At 50.2% G+C, this 23,079-nt stretch overlaps 1 protein-coding gene across 1 annotated transcript; it reads left to right on the top strand.

Annotated features, from left to right (window-relative positions):
• Positions 1-7,354: 7,354 nt before the first annotated feature.
• Trim63 (tripartite motif containing 63) lies at positions 7,355-21,406 on the top strand. Its single transcript, XM_032888229.1, has 9 exons — positions 7,355-7,603; positions 8,625-8,797; positions 12,281-12,449; positions 13,384-13,479; positions 14,823-15,056; positions 16,910-16,932; positions 17,242-17,366; positions 19,630-19,698; positions 20,688-21,406. Exons 1-9 carry the CDS (start codon positions 7,445-7,447, stop codon positions 20,696-20,698), a joined length of 1,059 nt encoding a protein of 352 aa, XP_032744120.1. The 5' UTR covers positions 7,355-7,444; the 3' UTR covers positions 20,699-21,406.
• Positions 21,407-23,079: the final 1,673 nt, after the last annotated feature.

The raw sequence follows: 23,079 nt of genomic DNA, 5'->3' as shown, positions 1-23,079 counted from the left end.
GGGTGAGCACAAGTGCCAGCCTGGGGTGTACATGGAGACCTCACCCCGAAAGGAGGCATAGCCAGCAGGTGTGGCAGCTCACACAGGGAAACTCAGATCTCCAGAGGCTGCGCAGAAGAAGCAGCGTGAATTGGAGATCGGTATTGCAAATTCCTAACCAGTCATGCTCACATATTGAGACCGGGTGTAGCTCAATTGGTGAGCCCTGGGCTCCACCCCCAGGACCACAGCAGGCCAGATGTGGTGGTACACACCTGTGGTCTCAACACGCAGGGGTGAAGGCAGGAGGATCAGGAGTTCAGCCACTCACCGAGCTCAAAGCCAGCCTGGGATGAGACTCTTTCTCAGCAAACAAACACACAAATGTACTTTCAGACCAGCGAGCTCCGCGGAGCAGAGGCTAGCCAGCCCTGCCCACAGGACGATACGTTTTGTGAGGAACTGCCATGGATCAGACACAGGCTCCCTCTCTGTGCTGTAGAAGGCTAGTCACCATGAAGCCTAGACTCTTGGCCCAGAGAGATCTCTGCTCTACACAACTGCTATTTCACAGGTCAGCAACCTGACACACGGAGATGATGGCTACCCTGCCCGAGGTGACAGAACTGTTGTCCTGAAGGACTTGACCTCAGTTGCCTTGGTCCTCGGTGGCCTCTTCACGGCTCTCAGGGACTCGGGCTGTGGCTGCGCCACACCTCACACCTGACAAAGCCATTTCACGCCCTTCTTCAAACCCATCGATCCGCACAGCTGCCTCACATGCTTGGCGTCCATGTCTCCTGAGGCAATCCCCTTTATTTCTTTGATTTTTCAAGACAGGGTTTCTCTATGTATCCCTGACTGTCTTGGAACTATATAGTCCAGGCTGGCCTCCAACTCACAGAGATCCTCCTGCCTCTGTCTCTTGAGTGCTGGGATTAAGGCACGTGCCACTAAGCTTAGCCTAAAGTCCCTTTCTTTGAAGACCATCCACTCCCCAGAGCCCTCAAGCTGTCAACAAGTGTTGTCTAGACCTGGGGACAATAGAAGAAGGGCCATGGGGCTCCTGGCCCAGGCTTCATGTGCTGAGTTCCTGGGACACTCTGCTCCTCTCTGCGGCACGTGGGTCAGGCACAGCAGATATTGTCCTGGCCTCTGGGACAGTGCATCATGCCCCAGAACCCATGGCCCCAACTCTGCCAACTGCTCTAACTTTTGCCTCCAGATCGAATGACCGTTAGTTTGGTCCTGTGATTTGGGCTGATTCTTCACCGAGGGTGACATCAAAGCCTATGACTGAGACCTCAGGTTCCTGAGGGAAAGTCCAGAGCAGGGGCAGAATGAACCCCACACCCTGAGGTTCGGGGGAGGGAAGGGGCAGGTGGGAGCAGGAAGACACTTGAGACAGATCTGCTTCGTGGTGTACTGGGTGAGTAACCCGGGAAGCATTTCAATGGGGCTGGAAACAGGAGGGTGTGAGAGGAAGGTGGAGTGATTCCTTCCCACCCTGGCATCACTACCCCTGCAATTTCATCATCTTGGGCCAACTCCCCCAAGAACAGGCCATTCCACTGGGGACAAACAAACATGAAAGACCCTTGGGGATCGACTCCAGCAGTTCTTCCTCTTGGCAGATGAAGCCACTGGTGGTGGGTGTGGCCTGCTGGGTATCGCATTGCAAGTTTTGCTCAGAGGGAGTCACAGCCTAGGTTCCAGCCCTTGGCCAGGGTTCTCTCCTACGATCCAAGAGGCCTCAAACTCTCAGGTTTCTGAAAAGTCCCTTTTCTAGTGACAATCCCAAAGAGCACAGACTTAGGGACTGAGTTCCAGCCCTACCAGTACCAGTCGTGGCAACTCCATATAGCAATCTGTTCCCCATCTAAAATGGAGGCAACGATCAGGACCCGGACAGTTGAACATTCCAGCCAAGCCTGTTAGTGCATTTCTATAGCCCAGCTGCTTGGAGACTAAGTCAGGAGAATGAGAATCCGAAAGCAAGCAAGGCTACAGTGAGTTGAGATCAGCCCTCTCATCTCGGTGATTCCCCATTTTAAAAGAAGAAGAAGAAAAAAAAAAGAGGTAGTAGGTTTTTTTTTTTTGTTTTGTTTTTTGTTTTTTGTTTTTTGTTTTGGTTCTTTTTTTCGGAGCTGGGGACCGAACCCAGGGCCTTGCGCTTCCTAGGCAAGCGCTGTACCACTGAGCCAAATCCCCAACCCCGGTAGTAGGTTTTTTAGCGGAGTCCGTGGTCTGTCTCCCCACCAAGCACTTTGACCAGGTTTACAGAACCAGCCATAAGTTCAGCACTGTGGGCGGAGCAGGCCTCAAGTTGAACAGGAAAGTACTTGGTTACTTCCACAACACCCATACTATACTACTATTACACCAGCGGGCACACGCACTGTCCGGCAGTCACTGATGTCGCTCGCAGGGGTCACAGCTAAGTAAGACAGTTGATAACTTCTCTCCCCCAGCGGCCTGCACAGCACCTTCTGGGATTCTGAGGGGCAGTCAGAGCGGAGGCAGCTTGGAGCTCAGCTCCATCTTAACCTCTATAACCCGGGACCGAAGGGTGGGTATCTTCAGCAAGAGGGTCTTATCAGCAAGTTTTGGTGGGCCACCAGGGACGATGGAAAGAGCCTGTGTGGTTTGGATGCACCAGAGTAAGATGTCTTCTGGATGTGACGTGGTCATTCCATTCATAAACTCACTGCAGCTGTGGTTATCTGACTAGAGCTGCACAAAATTGAGTGCATCAACATTTCATCGTGGGTGGAAGAGGGGCCTGAGAGGCGCCACACTTCCCAGCATTCATTGTTGCTTACAACTCATGCTTGTAGGAGGGAGACCTGTTGAGAAGGGGTTCCGGTGGGAGAGGGAAGGGGCTGAGTGGGGGAAGGGGAGGTGAGGGTAACTAGCTTGCAGGAGATCTTAGGTTCTTAGGTTCCTTCTCCAACAATACACACATGTACACACACACACACACACACAGAGACACACATATACATACACAGACAGACAGGACAGACAGAAACATACATACATATACACACAGACACAGACACAGACACACAAATGCACACATAGACACACAGAGACAGGACAGACACACAGACAGGACAGACACACAGACAGTACAGACAGAAACATACAGACACACACAGAAAGACAAAGACACATACATAAGACAGACACACACAGAAAGACACACAGACATACATACACACAGGCATAGACTCGCACAGACACACATATACACACACAGAGACAGACACACACACACACATAGACACACACAAACAAACACAGTCACACACACACAGAAACATTCACATACACACACACAGAGACACAGACAGACACACACACATAGACACACACACAGTCACACACACACAGATATACATACACAGTCACATACACACACAGACATACACAAACAAACACAGTCACACACACACAGACATACATACACACATAGGCATACACATACATTGACAGACACACATACACAGTCACAAACAGACAGACAGACAGACAGACACACACACACACACACACACACCAAACCAAGCTGGGCTTGATTATAGGAGCTCGTTAGACTGTTCTCCCTACTTTCATATGTTTGAAATCTTAATTAAAGTAAAAATAAGCCGGGTATCATGGCATCCTGTACTTGTAATCCCAGCACTCGGGAGGCAGAGGCAGAAGCATCAAGCCTTCGAGGCCAGTCTTTGCCAAGTTCCAGGCTTTACACAAGACCCTGTATTAAAATAATAAATAAATAATTAGTAAATGAATGAATGAAGCTTGCAAGGCACACCTTTAATCCCAGCACCCGGGAGGCAGAGGCAGGTGGATCTCTGTGAATTCACAGCCAGCCTGGTCTACACAGTGAGTTCTATGCCAGCCTGGGCTACACTGTGAGACTCTGTCTCCCCTCAAAACAGTCCTGGGCCTGACTACCCACTGATGGTTTGTACTGATCTCTTCTGCTGCCTGTCCCACGGCGTTTTAGTTTGTTCTAAGGACTGGTAGTGATTTGGTTTATAACTTCCTGGTGATGCCATTGGCTGTCACTTACTTCTGGTGGAGCTTGACCAAGCGACTGCACCTCTCTAACCTCTGCACATCAGCTAGAAGCAGGTGCTACTCTCTGCCCCGTGGAGTCACTTAGAAGACCTAATGACCGGAAGTGTGGAAAATTCTCGAAACAATGCCCAGCCAATAATAATAACTCAGCAACTGCTCTAATTCAGGAGCATGGGTTTGAGAGTTGCTCTGCTGTTGGTGGCTGTGTGACCTGGGCCAAGTCAGCTATCTCTCTGGACCTCATTTTCTGTTGGGGGAGAGAAAACACAGCTCTCCCTGAAGGACCGGTGTGAGGCTCGAATGACCAGACGTGTTTGGCTGCCCGGTGCGGCCCACGTGGGAATTTCCCCATCTCACCCCTTGACTTTCAAAGGCGATGGCCTTACCAGCGTCCAGGCTGGAGGCTGTCCCACTGTCCAATTTGCTGGGTCTCTGCACCTGGCCTGCCCAGGGTGGCTGAGAACGTCAACAGGAATTGCTCCTCCCAGATGACAAGCATGTCCAGGACACAGACAGCAGCAAGGCCCCTCCCCTTTAGACACCGCTGATCCAAACCCACTCTCCCACTGCCTGGGCTGCTCTTGCGGCCTTCCGCTCGAGCTGTTCTTCAGGACAGGATTTCTCTGTGTAGTCCTTGGTTTCCGTCTCTCTCTTCCCCTCCCCCTCAGGTGGTCTGAATGTATCGACCTGTTCCCAAACACACCTCCACAGAGACACAAGCTCGTTAGGGGCTGTGTCTCAGAGCCACCGCTGCTGGCTGTGTGACTTTTCGGGGGTTGCTTTGCCTCTCTGTGCCTAACCTGTCTGTCCATGAATGGGGGTGCAAGGGTTCTCCCACTGTAGTCTGTTCAGGTGGGGAAATAAAACAAGACAAGCCAGTGCTCAGCACAGTGCCTGGCAGGTAGCAACTGCTTGGCAAACAGGTTTGGGAGTGAGAGGAACTACCAGAAGCTCAAAGTTTGACAGGCCTTCCTGCTACAGGCGAGGTTGACCTTGAACTCAGGGCAGTCCTCCTGCCTAAATCACCACGCCCTTTGTTTCAAAGGTCTCCTCCTATAATCTTAACGGGTTCCGCCTCATCTCCCTTTCCCTGAGACTGGCCCCTCTGCTTTTGGGTCTCCCGCTAAGGTTTTTTGTCCCTGGGGGTGGGTGAAGACTTGAACCTAAGCCCTAATCCCATATGCTAGGCAAGTGCTCTATCATTAAGCCATATCGCTAACTTTCTTTTTTTAAAACCCTTTTTAAAAAGAATTTATTTTTATTCTTCATGTGCATGTTTTGCACAAATGCATCTCCGTACACCATGTTCAGCCAGAAAAGGTATCAGATCCCTTGGAACTAGAGTTTCAGACAATTGTGAACTAACACGTGGGTGCTGGGATTTGAACCCCGGTCCCCCGAAAGGGTAGCTGGGATTCTTTTTTTTTTTTTTTTTTAATGAATCTTTACCCTGGTCTTTTTTTTTTTTTTTTTTTTTTTTTTTTTTTTTTTTTTTTGAGTTCACTTTAACTTTTTTCATACACACCAGAAGAGGGCATCAGATCTCATTTCAGATGGTTGTGAGCCACCATGTGGTTGCTGGGAATTGAACTCATGACCTCTGGAAGAGCAGTTTTTTTTTTTTTTTTTTTTTTGGTGCTGAGGACTGAACCCAGGGCCTTGTACTTGCTAGGCAAGTGCTCTACCACTGAGCTAAATCCCCAACCCCAGTCGGGTGCTCTTAACCGCTGAGCCATCTCTCCAGCCCAGTAGCTGGGATTCTTAACCGCTGAGCTATCTCTCTAGCCCCTACTATTTTAAAATTTTAATTTTTTTTATTTTTATGTGTGTGAGTGTTTGACGTGTGAGTGTTTGACCTGCGTGTGCCTCACAAGCATGCAGTTCTCATGCTGACCAGAAGAGGGAGCCAGACCTCCTGGAAGGGAATAACTTGTGACCTGCCACCTGGATGCCAGGAACCGAACCCTGGTCTTATGCTCTGTCTTTTTACTTTTAAAAACTCATTTTTAAACAAGGAGATGGTGACACACACCTTTAATCCTAGCTCTTGGGGGCGGAGGGGGGGGCAGATGTTTACAAAGCACGTTCCATGATAGCCAGGACCATATGAGCAACTCTGTCTCTTAAAACCTAAAAAACAAAACAAAATAAAAAACCCCGTATTTTAATCCCTGTTCTTTTGGGATTTGTGGTGAGGGGTCGTGGTGGTGACTGGGGGTGTGTAGTGACATTATTTTGTTATTTTGTGATAGGGTCTCATATAGCCCAGGCTTGCTTTAAACTCCTGCCTCTGCTTTCTAAGTACTGGGGTTATTGGCATTTACCCATCATGCCCTGCTTTACCTTTTATTCTGAGACATGATATCACTATGTAGCTCATGGCCTTAAACTTCGGATCCTCCTGCCTCAGCCTCCTGAGGAGCTGGGAATATAGGCTGCAGATCACCGGCTCTTAGAGCTCTGTTCACTCTTGTCTCCAGAGAACCCCATATTCCAATGCCCCGGAAGTTCTTCCTGGGACCCGAGAATGAACACATATGTAGAGAGTCCAGCCCAGCCTCCTGCATCCACAGGTGTCAGGGCAGGTTCTGAGGTAGCACAGGAACTTCCTGTTTGTCTCTGGGCTGTGAGCATGGCAGTTCAGGGAAGACACAGGAACCTGGGAAGGCAAGTTGTCAGCCTTGGCGGCAAGCACCTTTACCCCCTGAGCCATCGAGCTGGCCCTCATGAAAGCCTTGTCAGCATGTAGTGTGATGATTGGCTGAGGGCTGTCAGGGTGGGCTGCCCAACATGGGAGTCTCAAAAGACTCTAGTGAAATGCTTGACTGGGGTCTGGGGCAGGAGAAAGGGCTCACAGAAGGGCTATCCCAAGGCCTTAGAACTGTTCAGAATCCAGAAGGGGAACAGACTTAGGTTGGTACAGGGGCGCTGGCTGTTAATCTTGTGTATGCCAACCCCCCCCCCCCAAGTTCCACTCCCTTACTCCCAATTCACTGGAGGGGCAGGAGGGTGGAGACCAACTTCTTCATGAAACTAGGGTACCTGGCCCTCCCCTGAACCTGGCTCCGAACAATCTGTTCTTGTTTACGACCCCCATTGCAGGGCAACAGCGATTGCTCACCCCTGCATGTGATCTGAGAGGGCCAAATCTTTGAGGCCTGGAGGAAACTCAAGCCGTGCCAGCCGCTTGGCTTCGGAATGCTCAGCTGGTCCCCTCCTGGGGCTCATGTGACTGAGGGGCAGCTATAAATATCAGAAGGGCCTCAGACCAAGACAGAAGCCGGGTGTTCGGGGAGGAAGACAAAGAGGATCCGAGTGGGATCCCTTCCACTCGGTGTGACGCAGGTGGAAGAGACAATCGCAGTTTCGAAGCAATATGGATTATAAATCTGGCCTGATTCCGGACGGAAATGCTATGGAGAACCTGGAGAAGCAGCTTATCTGCCCCATCTGCCTTGAGATGTTTACCAAGCCTGTGGTCATCCTGCCCTGCCAGCACAACCTCTGCCGGAAATGTGCCAACGACATCTTCCAGGTCAGCGCTAGGCAGGGCCGGGACCTGGAATCCCCCCCCCCGCCCCCCCAGACCTCCCGCGGCTTCTCAGAGGCCCCTCCCCTCTCAGCCTAGAACACTTGCTGCATTGAGAAGCCATTCAGAGGCCCCTGGGAAGGACTAGGGCTGGAGGTAGAGAAGGGGCTAAGGGGAAAGGGGGAGCTACTCCAGTCCTTCCGCGGTGTACTCACCTAGTCCCCACCCTGCCCACAGCTCTCTCCTCTGCCGGGAGGGCTTGCTGTTGATTCCCCAGTCAAGAGTCAAATACCTCAAGTGATAAGAGGAGGAGGTGGGTAGAGAGGAGAGAGAAACCAGGCCCTGGGGCCGGAGCCAGCTCCAGGGTGGCAGGGGGCCCAGACTTTGGGAGGCGGGTGGCAAGAGGAACATAACCACAGCAGCATCTCAGAGGCTCCGTCCTCCAACAGCGGGCGAAGGGGTCCCATCTTCTGAGGAGGGAAAGGGCACAGTTGAGGCAACGCACTGGGGAGAGCGTCCAGAAGGACGACAGGAAATGCTCTTCCAAACTCAGGTCTAGTTGCCTATTCCAATAATCTCACGTTCAGGAACCTGAGGCAGGAGGATTGCTAAGAGCTTAGGGTCAGTCTGTGCTACCTAATTAGTTTGAGATAACAAGATCCTGCCTCAAAAACAAAACAAAACAAAACAAAAAAAATTTCCCCACAGGTATCTTTAAGGTAATATCCTAGGAGCTGGCTCTAATTCTAAGAAAGACCTGTGGTCTCCGTGGTAAACTGAGTCATAGACAGATTATAGTTACGCGTCTGAAGTCACACGACTTGAACTCATGTTGGCTGGTACTGAACCTCTTGCCTGTTTGAGTGCTTCAACCACGATGCTTCAGCACATGGTTGTCCTGGGCCAAGGCCAGGAGCCCGTGGGTGCCCTTTGGTTTGGCAAGTGTGTTTGGGGCAACTGGGGCAAGGAGAACTGAGACTGGAGAGGGTGGGAACACCCGCCTCATCTTTGCCTTGGCTGTCTGCAGGCTGCCAATCCCTACTGGACCAACCGCGGTGGCTCGGTGTCCATGTCTGGAGGTCGTTTCCGCTGCCCCTCGTGCCGCCATGAAGTGATCATGGACCGGCATGGGGTGTACGGTCTGCAGAGGAACCTGCTGGTGGAGAACATCATCGACATCTACAAGCAGGAATGCTCCAGGTCAGTGTGCAGCTGAACAGCCCCGCCTCCTGACCACGCCCCCTGACCACGCCTCTCCCCAGGCCCCTCCCACCTCAGCGAGCCACATTCATCAGCGGGCAGAGCCAACAGCCTCTTCCTCAGACCAAACCTCAGCTCTTGAGTTCTGCGTATACTGGGGGCTAGACAAAGAGTCCTGAGACTAGGGTGCAGGGGCGTGTGTGTGTGTGTGTGTGTGTGTGTGTGTGTGTGTGTGTGTGTGTGTGTGTGTGTGTGTGTGTGTGTATGTTTGCACTCATGGTAGAGATTGGACCTCATTAGGCTAGGGCTCTTCCACTGAACTACATCCCCAGAGCTCACATTTTTAAGATGGAGCCTTGACATAGAGTGAAGGCTGGTATCAACTTGAGATCCTATTGTTTTTCAATCTCACCTTTAAAATTTTATTTATTTTATTTTGCTTACAAAGAAGGGTGTGTGTGTGTGTGTGTGTGTGTGTGTGTGAATACCAGAAGAGGATACTGGCTCCCTGTATTAGTCAGGGTTCACTATAGAAAAATAACATATAATATATTAATATATACGATCGATTGGAATGGCTTACAGGCTGTGTGTGGTCCAGCTAGTCCATAATGGCTGTCTACCAACAGAAGGTCCAAGAATGCAGTGGCTGTGCAATCCACAAGGTTGGATGTCTCAGCTGGTCTTCATTATGTGCCAGAGTCCCCAGAGAGTAGGCTCTAACGCCAGTGAAGGAACAGACTTGCTAGTGAGAGGGAGAGGGGCAGGCCAATAGACAGCCCCCTTCCTCCATGTCCTCTCCATGGGCTGCCGGGACAAGGTGTGGCCCAGATTAGAAGTGGATCTAGATTAAAAGTGGGGCTTCCCACTTCAAATGATTTCCTTAATTAGGAAAAACTCCCTGGCTAAGCAGTGGTGGTGCATGCCTTTAATCCCAGCACTCAGGAGACAGAAGCAGGTGGATCTCAGTGAATTTGAAGCCAGCCTGGTCTACAGAGCGAGTTCTAGGACAGCCAGGGCTACAAAGAGAAAAAACCCTGTCTCAACAAACAAACAAACCAACAAGCAACCCAGCCATTTGGACTTTAGTTCATTACAGATGTAGTCAAGGGGACAAGATTCAGCTCTCCCAATCGCCCTGGAACCAGAACTGGGGTTACAGACAGCTACGAGTTGCCATGTGGGTGCTGGGAACCAAACCCAGGTCCTTTGCAGGAATAGTAAGCTCTCAACTGCTTTCCCAGTGACTACCCTATACCTCTTTGTTACATCGTGTCTCTTGTTGCTAGAACACAGCACTCCAAATGGACATTGTTGAGCCCCAGGCACAGTGGTGTAGGCCCTGTGGTCCCAGCTACTAGGGAGTCTGAGGCAGGAGGATCTCAGTTTCAAGGTTCATCCAGGCTGCGTTGCAAATGCAGGGCCTGCCTGGACAACTCGGAAAGATGCTGATTCTAGTCAAACCGTACTAATGACAATGAGGGGCTGGGATGTAGGTTGGTGATAGAACTCCTATCTGACACAAGGCTCTGTCCGGTCCCCAGTGTCTTCCGCAGACCATGTGTGGAGGTCAGGGAGCAACTTTGTGGAATCAGTTCTCTCCTGCCTTTACATGAATTCCAGGGATTGAACTCAGGTCGTTAGCCTTGTGCTGCAAGCACCCCTCTCCCCTGAGCAATCTTGTCAGCCACAGATGCCTATTTTGGATTGTGGTGGTGGTGGTGGTGATGATGGTGGTAATGATGATGATGATGACGACGACATAATTTATAGTATACTTGCGTCAGCCTAATGCTGTCGAGTTTTGAAAATTATGCTGTGCCTTGGAAGTTTTTCCCTAATCAGGAAAGACAATAGCTGCCCTTAAGCAGGGTCTGCTCAGAGCTCCGCAGGCTACATCCCCGGCATGGTTGGCACAGCTCTGAGAGACACTGAGGTATGAAAGACTGAGATCACAGAAAACAAGTGAGTGTTTGACCCTGAGGCCTGGCCACAGAGAGGGAGGTGTTCTCAGGCAGCCTGCAGGCCCTCTCCACCCGGCTACACATCCTGTACCACATTCCCAGGGCATCACAACAGGTGGCAGTGGCACTAGGGAAATCCTCACCACTGTGGCCACAGTATGGGGCTCCTGGGCTCAAAGATTGAAAACAAAAACAAAAAGATCAAAAGTGAGTGTTTGGAAAGTGGCTCCTGGAGGGGGCCCAGTAAGCCTGGATGTGACCAGTCATGCAGAGCTGTGGGGAGGTATGACAGGGACACCAAAGTGGGGGATAATCACTGTTGAAGATGGATTGGTCTAAGGAGCTGGAGGAGTGTAGAAATGGCAGCTTATCCAACTGAATGTAAGGTCTATCAAGCCTCAACTCTAAAACCCCAGCCCAGGCTGGGAAATCACTGATGTGGGAGAGGAGCATGCCAGGTGCCCTAGTTGAGGAAAAAGGGATGAGACAGAAAGCAGAAGCTCTGGGGCTGACTAGATGGTTCAGTGAGTACAGGTGCTTGCGGCCAAGCCTGATACCAGAGTTCTCTCCCTGGACAAACATGGTAAAAGGAAAGAACCAACTCCTTCGAGCTGTTTTCTGACCTCCATGAATGTGGTGTGGCACAAATTGCCTCCCCCTCCAAATACACATATAAATAAATGCCATTTTTTTTCTTTTCTTTTTTTTCGGAGCTGGGGGCTGAACCCAGGGCCTTGCGCTTGCTAGGCAAGCGCTCTACCACTGAGCTAAATCCCCAACCCCATAAATGCCATTTTTAATATTAAAAAAGAAGAGATTCGGGGTCTTGGAGAGCCTTTGTATAGCGGAGGTTTGCTCTGGGCTTCTATGTAGCCTTGCCCTTGACCTCCAACCAAGTGCGCATGTATGGCTTAGGGTGCAGAGACTGCCCCCTTCTAGGACACCCTCAGGATGTGTTTACTGATGTATTTCGTTTCCACAGTCTCCACACAAGGTACTGTATGTTATAGACTCAGGCAAGGAAAACAAGCAGGCTTCCTGCCTAGCTTGAGGGTACAGTCTCATGGGTTAAATATAGATGTGAAAGCTGACATCAGAATAAATTGCCCAGGCCCCAGCAACCAAATCTGTGGGGGCTAAAATTAGAGCAGGAGAGTTCTGGTCTCTTCTGTCTGTGCTGCTGGGCCACCTTGGGCAAGTCCATTTATTTCCCAAGACTGTTGTGTCTCCCATATGGTTAGCACCTTCTGGTCTAGCTGGGATTCTGGGGCCGTCCCCATACCCTCTGCACCAACTCAGGCCAGGTCCAATGCTGGGGTCCTGAGTTTTAGGGCTGGGAACAGGTTTGTTGGATATCATTAGCTTCCCTGACCTTGGGCTCCCAGAAGTTAAAAAGGAGACTGCTTGGAGCAGCTCAATCCACTGGGAGCTCGCATACGGATGGGTGGCTTCCTGTGCTTGGAGCTAGGACAGGACAGGGAGATGGGACACCCTGACCTGTGATTCTTCTCCACCTCAGTCGGCCCCTGCAGAAAGGCAGCCACCCGATGTGCAAGGAACATGAAGACGAGAAAATCAACATCTACTGTCTCACGTGTGAGGTGCCTACTTGCTCCTTGTGCAAGGTGTTCGGGGCTCACCAGGCCTGTGAAGTTGCCCCCTTACAAAGCATCTTCCAAGGACAGAAGGTACTGGCTACGGCTCCTGTGCCCAGAGGATTCTGGGGGGTGGATTTGACCCTTGTGGATGTGCTGAGCCGGCCTTTCAGGAATAGTCTCTCGGGAGGGACTTCCCAGGTCACAGGGACAGCAGCCGCTGCCTCCCTGGGGGAGGTGACTGAGCTCATGGGTTATACTTAGAGCCACTTGAGAGCCCCTGGGTGTGGCCATGGGGAAGAGGCCATGGCTTCCCTGTCCTGTCCACTCTGTAGTCCCAGACCTCTCCACCTGAGCCTCACATGAAGCATAAGGCAGATTTGGGGCTCTTCCCTGGGCCCTGGCAACCCAGCATCCTGCCACGGAGTAAGCTGTAGCCCTACTGTCTGCCACACTTCACTCTTCTCTCTCTTCTAGAACTTTCCAATCCATTCCTTCTCTCAGAAAGTAGCAGGCTGGGGATGGTAGCACAGGCCTTTAAGCCTAGCACTCAGGAGGCAGAGGCAGGATCGCTATGAATTTGAGGCCAGCCTGGTCTATATTGAGTTCTGGGCCAGCCAAGGCAGCACAGTAAGGCCCTGTCTTTAAAAACAAAACAAAACAAAACTGGGGGGGGGGCAAGAAAGAAAGAACAAAAGAAAGGAAAGAGGGAAGGAAGGAAGGGGGGAGAGAGGAAGGGAGGGAGAGAGGGAAACTTGTTTTTTTTTGTTTGTTTGTTTCTTTGTCAGTGCTTTGCTGTGTGTTTTGGGTTGCTCAGTTTCCCTCTCTGGGCCTCATCTGTCCATAAAAGATACATCTGTGGTAGTCTCTGCTTTAGACCTGAGCTGCACCTCAGAAGGAGGGATAGCAACCCTATTGGTGACTCTGTCAGAGACAGGGGTATGAACACCATGTTGCTATAATTCTGGAGAAGCAGCGGGCCTTGAGTCTATTTCTGTCTCTCCTCTCTCACGCCCCTGCTGTCCAGACTGAACTGAGCAATTGCATCTCCATGCTGGTGGCAGGGAACGACCGAGTTCAGACTATCATCTCGCAGCTGGAGGACTCCTGCCGAGTGACCAAGGTGAGAGTGTAGAGCTGCCCTGTCAGCGGTGAGGAGTTCAAGCTTCCGGTGCAGTCGGTCTCCGGGGAAGCCCTGAGCTATAGGTGCAGATTGGGGTTTGGAGTCTTGGGTACCCAACAGAGATGGCAGGAAGGGACACAGTCATTTCTCCATCCCCTCGGCGAACACAGCAGCTGTAGAAGGACAAGACAGACCCAACTGGTCCCTGACTGCAGAGATTCACCAATAACTCCCTGAATTGTTCCAGCATTAATCATTTAGCGGTAGAGCAAGAGTCCTGACCTGTAAATCTCACACCTGACTCAGGGCTGTGGAATCTCAGGGGCTCTGGAACAATTCAACATTCTGCACTTCTTCCTTGCTTGAATTTTATTTTCCATGTTTACGGGTGTTTTGCCTGCACATATCTGTGCCTCGTGTGTGTGCAGTGCCAGAGCAGGCCAGAAGAGGGAGCCAGATCCCCTGGAAATGGAGTTCAAGATGGTTGTGAGCCAACACAAAGGTGCTAGGAACTGAACCAGGGTCTTCTGGAAGAGCAGCCAGTGCTCTTAACCACCAAGCCATCTCTCCAGTCTTCTTTCTGTCTTTCTGCCTTTGATTTGATGTTTGTTTGTTTTTCTGGACAGCGTTTCTCTGTGTAGCCCTGGTTGTTCTGGAACTCACTCTGTAGTTTGAACTCAGAGCTCCAGGCCAGCCAGGGCTATAGAATTAGACCCTGTCTCAAAGAAAGAAAGAAAGAGAGAGAGAGAGAGAGAGAGAGAGAGAGAGAGAGAGAGAGAGAGAGAGAGAGAGGAGAGGGAGGGAGGGAGGGAGGGAGGGAGGAGGGAGGAGGGAGGAAGGAAGGAAGGAAGGAAGGAAGGAAAAACAGAGGGAGGGAGGAGGGAGGAAGAAAAAAGAAAAAGAAAGGAAAATAACCTGGTCCCTTCTTGAGGAGGGTTGGGGGAGGGCCATCATCACCACAAGTGGGCTGCTCTGTGGAGTGGAGAGGACCATTGTAACCCTGAGAGGTATCTCATGCTGAAAGGCGCTACTGTAGAGCCCATTCGACTTTTTTTTTTTTTCTTTTTTTTCTGGAGCTGGGGACCGAACCCAGGGCCTTGCGCTTGCTAGGCAAGCGCTCTACCATTGAGCTAAATCCCCAACCCCCCATTCGACGTTTTAAGACCAGGTCTCACTAGGTTGCACCAGTTCAGCCTTCTGTGAGTGCGGGCATTTTCCTCACCACTAGCTTTGCTCCGTGTGCGATCGAGTCTCGCCTTGCTGCAGAGAGTCCCTGGGACCCTTCTGACTCAGAAAGTGGGTTGGCACGTCATGGGATGTGACTGTAGGATTTCCGTCCTCAGGAAAACAGCCACCAGGTGAAGGAGGAACTGAGCCACAAGTTTGACGCCCTCTACGCCATCCTGGACGAGAAGAAGAGTGAGCTGCTGCAGCGGATCACACAGGAGCAGGAGGAGAAGCTGGACTTCATCGAGGCCCTGATCCTCCAGTACCGAGAGCAGTTGGAAAAGTCGACCAAGCTTGTGGAAACCGCCATCCAGTCCCTGGATGAGCCCGGAGGGGCCACCTTCCTCTTGGTGAGTGGAATCTGAAGGGTTTGGGTAGATTTGAACTATACTCTTTCCTGACCTTCGAATGGGCCCGGGCCGTTTAAATCTTGGTGAAATGTCAGCCATCTCGGGTCACTACAGCCTCCTGTCCATAAATAATCCCAGTTCTTGGGCAGCTGAGACAGGAGGATTCCAAGTTCAGGGGAAAGCAGGACACTTTGGTGGAATATTATCTCAAAATAAAACATACCAGGCTAGGCTTGGTGACACACGACTTTGCTATTCCAGTACTTGGAAGACACAGGCAGAGGCAAGAGGATCTCTGTGAGTTTGAGGCTAACCTGGTCTATATTAGCAAGCTCCAGGCAGCCAAGACTGCATAGTCAGACCTTGTCAATAAACAAACAAACAAACAAACATAAGAAATATTGGGGATGGAGAGATGATTCGGTGGATAAGAACATGTCTTGTGTCAAACACTTTTAATCCCAGCACTGGGGAGACAGAGGCAGGCAGATCTCTGTGACTTTGAGGCCAGCCTGGTCTACAGAGTAAATTCCAGGACAACCAGAGCTACATAATAGAGAGAACTTGTCTCAAAACAAAACGAAGAAAAATATCACTTTGGTTTTGTTCTTACAAAGGACCTGGGTCCAGTTCTCAGCACCCACATCGTGGCTTACAACTACCCATAGCTCCAGTGCCAGGGTACCCAATGCCCATTTCTCACTTCCAAGGGCACCAGGCACATATGTGGTCCACATACACACATGCAGGCACTCATACATACACTTGAAACAAAAATAGATCTTTTAAACAATATCAGCAAAACCCAGAGGGGCTGGAGAGATGGCTCAGGGGTCAAGAGTGCTTACTATTCTTTCAAAGGACTTGAGTTAGGTTCCCAGAACTCTCATCTGGCAGCTCACAAATACCCATAATCCCAAGAGCAGTGGAACTTGACACCCTCTTCTGGCCTCCAGGGGCTGCAACATACATACATACACATACATAGATACATACATAGATACATACATACATACATACACACACACATACATACACATATATACATATATACACATACATACATACATACATTACATACTACATACATACATATATGCATACATATGCACACACATACATACACATACATACATTACATACACATACATACACATACATACATACACATATATACACACATATATACACATATACACACATACATACATTACATAAGTACATACATGGATACAAAGACAATTTTAATGTGAGTACACTGTAGCTGTCTTCAGACACACCAGAAGGGGACATCGAATCCCATTACAGATGGTTGTGAGCCACCATATGGTTGCTGGGATTTGAACTCAGGACCTCTGGAAGAGCAGTCAGTGCTCTTAACTGTTGAGCCGTCTCTCCAGCCCCCAAGAAAAATTTAAAAACATATAAAAAAACTACAATACCGGGGTTGGGGATTTAGCTCAGTGGTAGAGCGCTTGCCTAGGAAGCGCAAGGCCCTGGGTTCGGTCCCCAGCTCCAAAAAAAAAAAAAAAAAAAAACTACAATACCCAGAATATATGCCTTCAAGTTTTTATGGTCTAGCTTTGTCCAACCCATGGAAGAAAGTTTGGTTGACTCTCGTCCAGGAGACTTCAGACATTGCAAGTCTTTGGTCAGAGAACCCTGGCTTCCTGCCCACACAGTAGAAACAGACTGGGGTTCATGCTGGCCAAGATCTGTGAGAACCAGGGACAGAGAGAAAATGTCCGAGTTCTATTTAACAGGGCAGGAATCGAGTTACGCCTGTACCATGCAATGGTACCTCGAGTCTATCCTTTGGAATTTCAATGTTAACCTCTGTTTTTTCTCCACAGAGTGCCAAGCCGCTCATCAAGAGGTCAGTGTTCCCAGGACCACAGCCCGTGTCCCTAGTTCCCCTCAGGGCTTCTGACACCTGCCCAATGGATCCCTGTGCATTAGTTCTGCCAGGATCGGGGGGGGGGGGGATCGGGACTCACCCCAGACCATGTGCCATACTCTGTTAGATCATCCACTCTGCTTGACCCTAAAGAAGAAATGTCCTCTGCCCCTTCATCCCCTCACTTCAGGGATGGATTGTGGGGCTGGGATGGACCCACATAGAGCCAAGGCTAAGCTCCCTTCCTGCATGGAGCCCGAGACCTCACCCTACCTCTCCCCCCCACAGCATTGTAGAAGCTTCCAAGGGCTGCCAGTTGGGGAAGACAGAGCAAGGCTTTGAGAACATGGACTACTTTACTCTGAATTTAGAACACATAGCAGAGGCCTTGAGGGCCATCGACTTTGGGACAGGTAAGGGACATGATAGTGCTACTTGCTTTGTGCATGTTTGACCTTGGAAAGGCAGCGCTCCTCTTGAGCACTGATCGGAAGCAGATTCATATTTTAAAAAGCCAGATTTAGGCAGTCAGTGTTGACAGGGCCTCTCTAAGGAGCCCTGGAGGTTTTAGAATTTTTTTTTTTTCTTTTCTTTTTTTTCCGGGGCTGGGGACCGAACCCAGGACCTTGCGCTTCCTAGGCAAGCCCTCTACCATTGAGCCAAATCCCCAACCCCTAGAATTTTCTAAGTGGACCAAGATGGTCTGGAACTCTCAGAGATCCCCCTGTCTCTGCTTTCTGAGTGCCGAGATTAAAGGCGTGTGCCCTCCATGCCTGGCTCCACAGTCAACTTAGTGATGAATCCAGGGCCTAGCACAGTGCTCAGTTCATAATTGTTACTAAGTAAATTATGATCCAAAGTTCATGACATCTGGCATTACACAGATCTGACTTCAAATCCCTATTCTGCCATTTTCCTGTTATCTGTGTGACCTTTGGCACCCCTCCACCCCCCTCCTTTGTGCTCTCCCATATCGTTGGATTTTTTTAAAAGATTTATTTATTTATTATATATAAGTACACTGTAGCCGTCTTCAGACACATCAGAAGAGGGCATCAGATCTCATTATAGATGGTTGTGAGCCACCACGTGGTTGCTGGGATTTGAACTCAGGACCTCTGGAAGAGCAGTCAGTGCTCTTAACCACTAAGCCATCTCTCCAGCCCTCATTGGATTTTTGAGAGGAACTATTACTAGTGATCGAACCCAGGTCTTGGAGTCTTACCTGAAAAGTTTAGGCAGGAGCATAGTGAGTTGGAGTATGGCCAGCCTAGGCTACATAGTCAAAAGGATAATTCAAGACAGGTTGTACTGTGTTAACATAACATGTTGAAGGTTTGAGCGATCCACCTCCACCCCCAGCAGGGAGAGCATACCAACAGCGTTCCTTGAGCCCATTTGTGAAGATCGAGGTGGCCTCAAACTCACAGAGATCTGATGGCCTCTATTTATTGCCTGAGTTCGGGCATTAAAGTCATGAGCCACTATGTCCAGCCCCGAGCCCATTTTTTTGTTGGACTATCTATGCTCTGAGCACTGAGGTGCTGTCGTAAAGACGTAAATCCCATCTAGGATGCGGCTCTGTTAGCTTCAGTTTGTAGGAAACTGAGTTTAGACAGAGCAATCCCTTGTTCAAGGCCGCACAGCTTGTAAGTAGCTGGTGCAGACTTCACCTTGGGCCACTTGGCTCACAAGACCGTCTGAGGACATAGGAGACAACGGGAAGACACCATGGGACCTGCCTGTAGTCATTCTCTGGGGAGAACTATTTTGAGCAGTAATTACGATTTAGATTCAACCACTGGCCTTCTGGATTATCGCGGTTATGCGTGGGTCCTGGGTGTTTGGCTGGAGGTTTTAGTTGACAATTTTGTTGTCTTGCTTTTTTGTTTGTTTGTTTGAGAGCGGGTGTTACTATGTAGCCCAGGCTGTCCTTAAATTTGTGGCTAATCTCCCACCTCAGTTTCCTGAGTGCTGGGTTCACAGGGTGGGCTCACTGGTTTGTAGATGGGCTTGAGAAACGTTGACTCTGCAATTCTCTGGAAAGGAGTGGGGAAGGGGCAGGGTCCTGTTAGGAAGGTTTGAAGGTCACACCCCAGGATGAGAAAGTGAGAATCCAAGCTGTGGGGGTGGGGTGAGGGTGGGAGGTAGGGGGATGGGATGGGGACATGAAACTGTCCCACTCTCCTGAACAGAAACATCCCCCTACCCCCAGCCTCCACCCCTCCCAAGACTGCCTCTCCGAGGACTGAGGAATCAGGCAAACAAGGAGACGCTGAGCCAGCAGATTTCAAAGGCTGAGCAAACTCCTTTAAGCCAAGGACTCTGATCCCTAAGAGTAGGCCCTGTCTGCCCTGCCTCCCCTTTGTGATGTGTCTGTTCCTCTGAGAAGCACAGAACCGTTAGTGTAACTCCTGCCTCCCTGAGGCCCCAGACAGGCCAGTGGTGAAGGACGCTGGTGTCTTGGAGAGAAAGGACTATGACCTGGAAGGGGGAGGGAGGCAGGGCATGTGGGGGCTGGACTCTGTGAGCTTGAGTCCTACAGGCCACTCCCAGGTCCCTGCTGCCTTTAAGCGCCCATTTGATCCCAATAGGGACAGATGTCCTCTGTAGGCCAATCTTCTCACAGCTTTGTGAGAAGCCAGTCCCATCTTAACACAGTCGGTCTCCTCACAGATGAGGAGGAGGAGTTTACTGAAGAGGAGGAGGAGGAGGAGGATCAGGAAGAGGGCGTGTCCACAGAGGGTAAAGAAGGTAGGAGCTCTGCCCTTGGAATGCGAGGCTAAACTTTGCCAGGGTGTGTGCTTAGTGTCTATTATTATTATTATTATTATCTTGGCTCACCTCTTTTGTTGCAGGGGGGAGGGCTATGCATGCACAGATGCATGTTTGCACACTTATATGCTCAGGGGTGCCCATGCAGAGGCCCAAGGCTGACATCAAGCATCTTTTGAATCACTCTCCACCGCATTCACTGAGGCAGGGTCTCTTAATAGAACCCAGAGCTCATGGATTTGCTAGTCTAGCTAGCCAGGTTGCTTAGGGATCCCTTTTCCTACCTTCTGAGCTCTGGAATCACAGGACCTACCATAGTAACCTAGCACTTTTTTGAGTGCTGGGGATCTGAATTCTGGCCCTTGAATTTATTATGCAGGGACCCGCCCACCAAACCATTTTGCTGCCCAGTTGCTGCTACTGCCCCCTCCCCTTTTCTTTCTCTTTTCTTATACCCATGGTTTGCCAGGAACTTACTATGGGGACCAGGTTGGCCTCTTAGCTGGGATCAAAGGCATGCCAATTTAGTAACCCTAGTTACTAAAGCCAAATTCCAATCCAGCTAAAGTAACTTCGAAGAGTCTAAGGCAGAGGTTCTCAACCTGTGCCTTGCAACCCATTTGAGTGGGGTTGGGGGTGGAATGACCTTTTCACAGGGGTCACCTAAGGCCATTGGAAAACACAGAGATTTACATCACAATTCATAACAGTAGCAAAATCACAGTTACGAAGTTGTAATGGAAATAATTTTATGGTTGGGGTCACCACATGTCGAAGCACTAGAAAGGTTGGGGACCACTGCCATAGGGCACCTGTAACCCACTGGATTCTGACTGCTAATTCTACCCAGGCTGGAGATTGGAGATTTGGTTTTATTTGACTAGTCGCCACAGCTCAAAAGGCCCTGAGTCCTCTCGAGTCTGTGTCTCACCATGAGCCTGCGTCTGGTTTTCTTTCAGGACACCAATGAAGAACTGGATGAGTGAGACGCCCTCTGGATGCAGAGATGGGGGAGGGGCGGGGCAGGCCCATCTCCGGAGGGGTTAGGGCTCCTTGGGGGCACCATAGGGAAGTGTGTCTTCTCTCTGCTCAGAGAGCAGGGACTAGCATAGAAGCCCCACCACTGTGTCCAGCAGCTGCTGAAACACGATTGGAAATGTATCCAAAAATGTCCCAGGACACTTTTTTACGTTGGTGCAAAATGAAATATTTTGTATGTTTTTAAAATGTGATTTTTGTATATACTTGTATATGTATGCCAATTTGGTGCTTTTTGTACAAGAACTTTTGTATGATCATGCCTGGTCATTGTGTGACCGGCGATTGTCACAAAGGGGGAAGGAAGCCAAGTTCATTGAGCTGCCCACTTCCTTTCCTTGGTGGGAGGGTTGGGTCTCACTCAAAGGCCTAGAAAGGGGCAATGTACTGTACTTCAGCACCCATCCCCAAACACGGGGAGAGGACTGAATTTGTGTTATATGTTGTTTTAATAAATGCACAAGGGGCTGGGTATTGGGGGTGCATGCCCTTTGATCCCAGCACTCTGGAGGCAGAGGCAGTTGGATCTCTATGAGTTCGAGGCTAGCCTGGTCTACATGGAGAGTTCCAGACCAGCCAGGGCTACATAGAGAGACTCTCTGTCTCAAAAATAAAAAAATGAAAAAGAATAAAAAATAAACTCACAGCGCTCTTTTCCTGTAATTACAAAAAAAGGTGTGATTTCATTCAGCTTGAGTGTGAGTGTATGTGTATAAGTGTGTGTGTGTGTGTGTGTGTGTGTGTGTGTGTGTATGTGTGTGTTGCTAGCAGTGAAACTGGGGTTCCTGAAAGCACTAGATGAAAGTTCCCCCCTGATTTACAGGGGGTCCCAGCATCAGCCAACCTTTCACCCCAGCACTTGGTAGGTAGAGACAGACACAGCCAGTGTCAATAAGCAGAAAGCCTGATTGATGGCACGGCTAAGGCTAGGCTAACATACCCTACAGTCCCCCACACTTCCCAACGTGAGCTCCGTGGAGAACCGGCTCTACCACGAGCCTCACGAAGCAGGTTCTAGTTCTCCCAAAGACCCGCTCCTGGCCGACTGTTAAGGGGTTTTATCTGGAGGTCCTATCCCACAGCAGACAGCAAAGGAGGATGGACTCCGGGCAGCAGAGGAGGGAGCAAATGTGTACGGTGTTCCGTGACTGAGCTGGCCACTGCTTCAGCACTCCAGCCTGGCTCAGTGGTGTGCAATGTTTCTAGTGAGTGGGAAAGGCACAGCTTGACTGAAATAGTTCATGGGGGAGAAGCGAGAGCTTATCTGCCAGCTTCTCCATATCTCCCACTTCTCAGAGCTCCAGTTTGCCTCCTTGAGCAATTCCAGGTGGGATCCCTTGGTCCCTGGAGTCTTCGGAGCGGCGAGCAGGCTCTCCGTTGTAGTTGTACTTGGCGATGCTCTGGTTTAGTCTGGTAATGATGGGAGGGGCCAGAGTTTCATGGTCCGGAGGAGTTGGGTCTGGAACTGCTGCTGTCTATGGGCGACAGACTGAATGAAGGTCACAGTGGAGCCTAGCCGTCTTCCACGGAAGACCAGAATAACCACCAGCTCTGAGGAATGATACAATGTTACAAAGCCCAGCTCTCAAAGGGGCAAAAGGAGAGGCTCAGGGGCGGGAGAGGCTCAGGGGGGTGGGGTGGGGGTGAGGAAGAAACTCAGGGCAGGGGAGGCTCAGGGCGGGGGAGGCAATGAACCAATACACCTTGTCTAATCTCAGAGAGCAGGGGAGAGTCTGCTCACCTATAGGCAGGCATAGCACAGGAGCAACACAAATACCGGAAGCAGCCTACCAAAAGAGAGCTGGTGAGCCAGAGCTTGGCATGGTAGCCCATACCTTGAATCCCCGCATCTGGAGGCAGAGGCAGGATGATGTCTGTAAATTCAAGGCCAGCTTGATTCCAAGTTCAAGGACAGCCTGACTTAGGCAGGCAGACCCTGTCTCAAAACAAAACAAAACAAAACAAAACAAAACAAAGCAAAACAAAACGCTAAAAAGCCAGAGAGCTGGTGAAGCTGGCTTGGTGGTACTCACCCATATCCGGCTCATTTCTAAGACGGAGGCAGGAAGATCCGAAGTTCGAGGCCACCCTCAGCTACACGGCAAGTCTGAGGACAGCCTGAGAACCTGTCTTATAAAACAAAAAACTGACAAAGCTGGATGGGGTGCACACCTGTCCTCTCAGCCCCCAGGAGGCTTTGCAACAAGATGGCCATGGGTCTGAGACCACACAGGGCTCATTGTAAGCAGCAGGCCAAACAGGGTTGTGTGACAAAATGTGGCTTTGACAATAGCAAGGCTAGGGAATGTGGCT

Source organism: Rattus rattus, chromosome 1 (genome assembly GCF_011064425.1).
Source record: "Rattus rattus isolate New Zealand chromosome 1, Rrattus_CSIRO_v1, whole genome shotgun sequence".
Lineage (NCBI taxonomy): Eukaryota > Metazoa > Chordata > Mammalia > Rodentia > Muridae > Rattus > Rattus rattus.
The sequence above is the reverse complement of the archived record's forward strand: the minus strand, read 5'-3'. Positions and strand labels throughout refer to the sequence as shown.

What these genes read in the sequence shown, in the direction of transcription:
- Trim63 (XM_032888229.1), top strand. Translation starts at nt 7,445, where the DNA reads ATGGATTATAAATCTGGCCTGATTCCGGACGGAAATGCTATGGAGAAC. An exon ending in TACAAGCAGGAATGCTCCAG is followed by an intron (nt 8,798 to 12,280) that starts GTCAGTGTGCAG and finishes TCTCCACCTCAG; the next exon opens with TCGGCCCCTGCAGAAAGGCA. An exon ending in GCATCTTCCAAGGACAGAAG is followed by an intron (nt 12,450 to 13,383) that starts GTACTGGCTACG and finishes CCTGCTGTCCAG; the next exon opens with ACTGAACTGAGCAATTGCAT.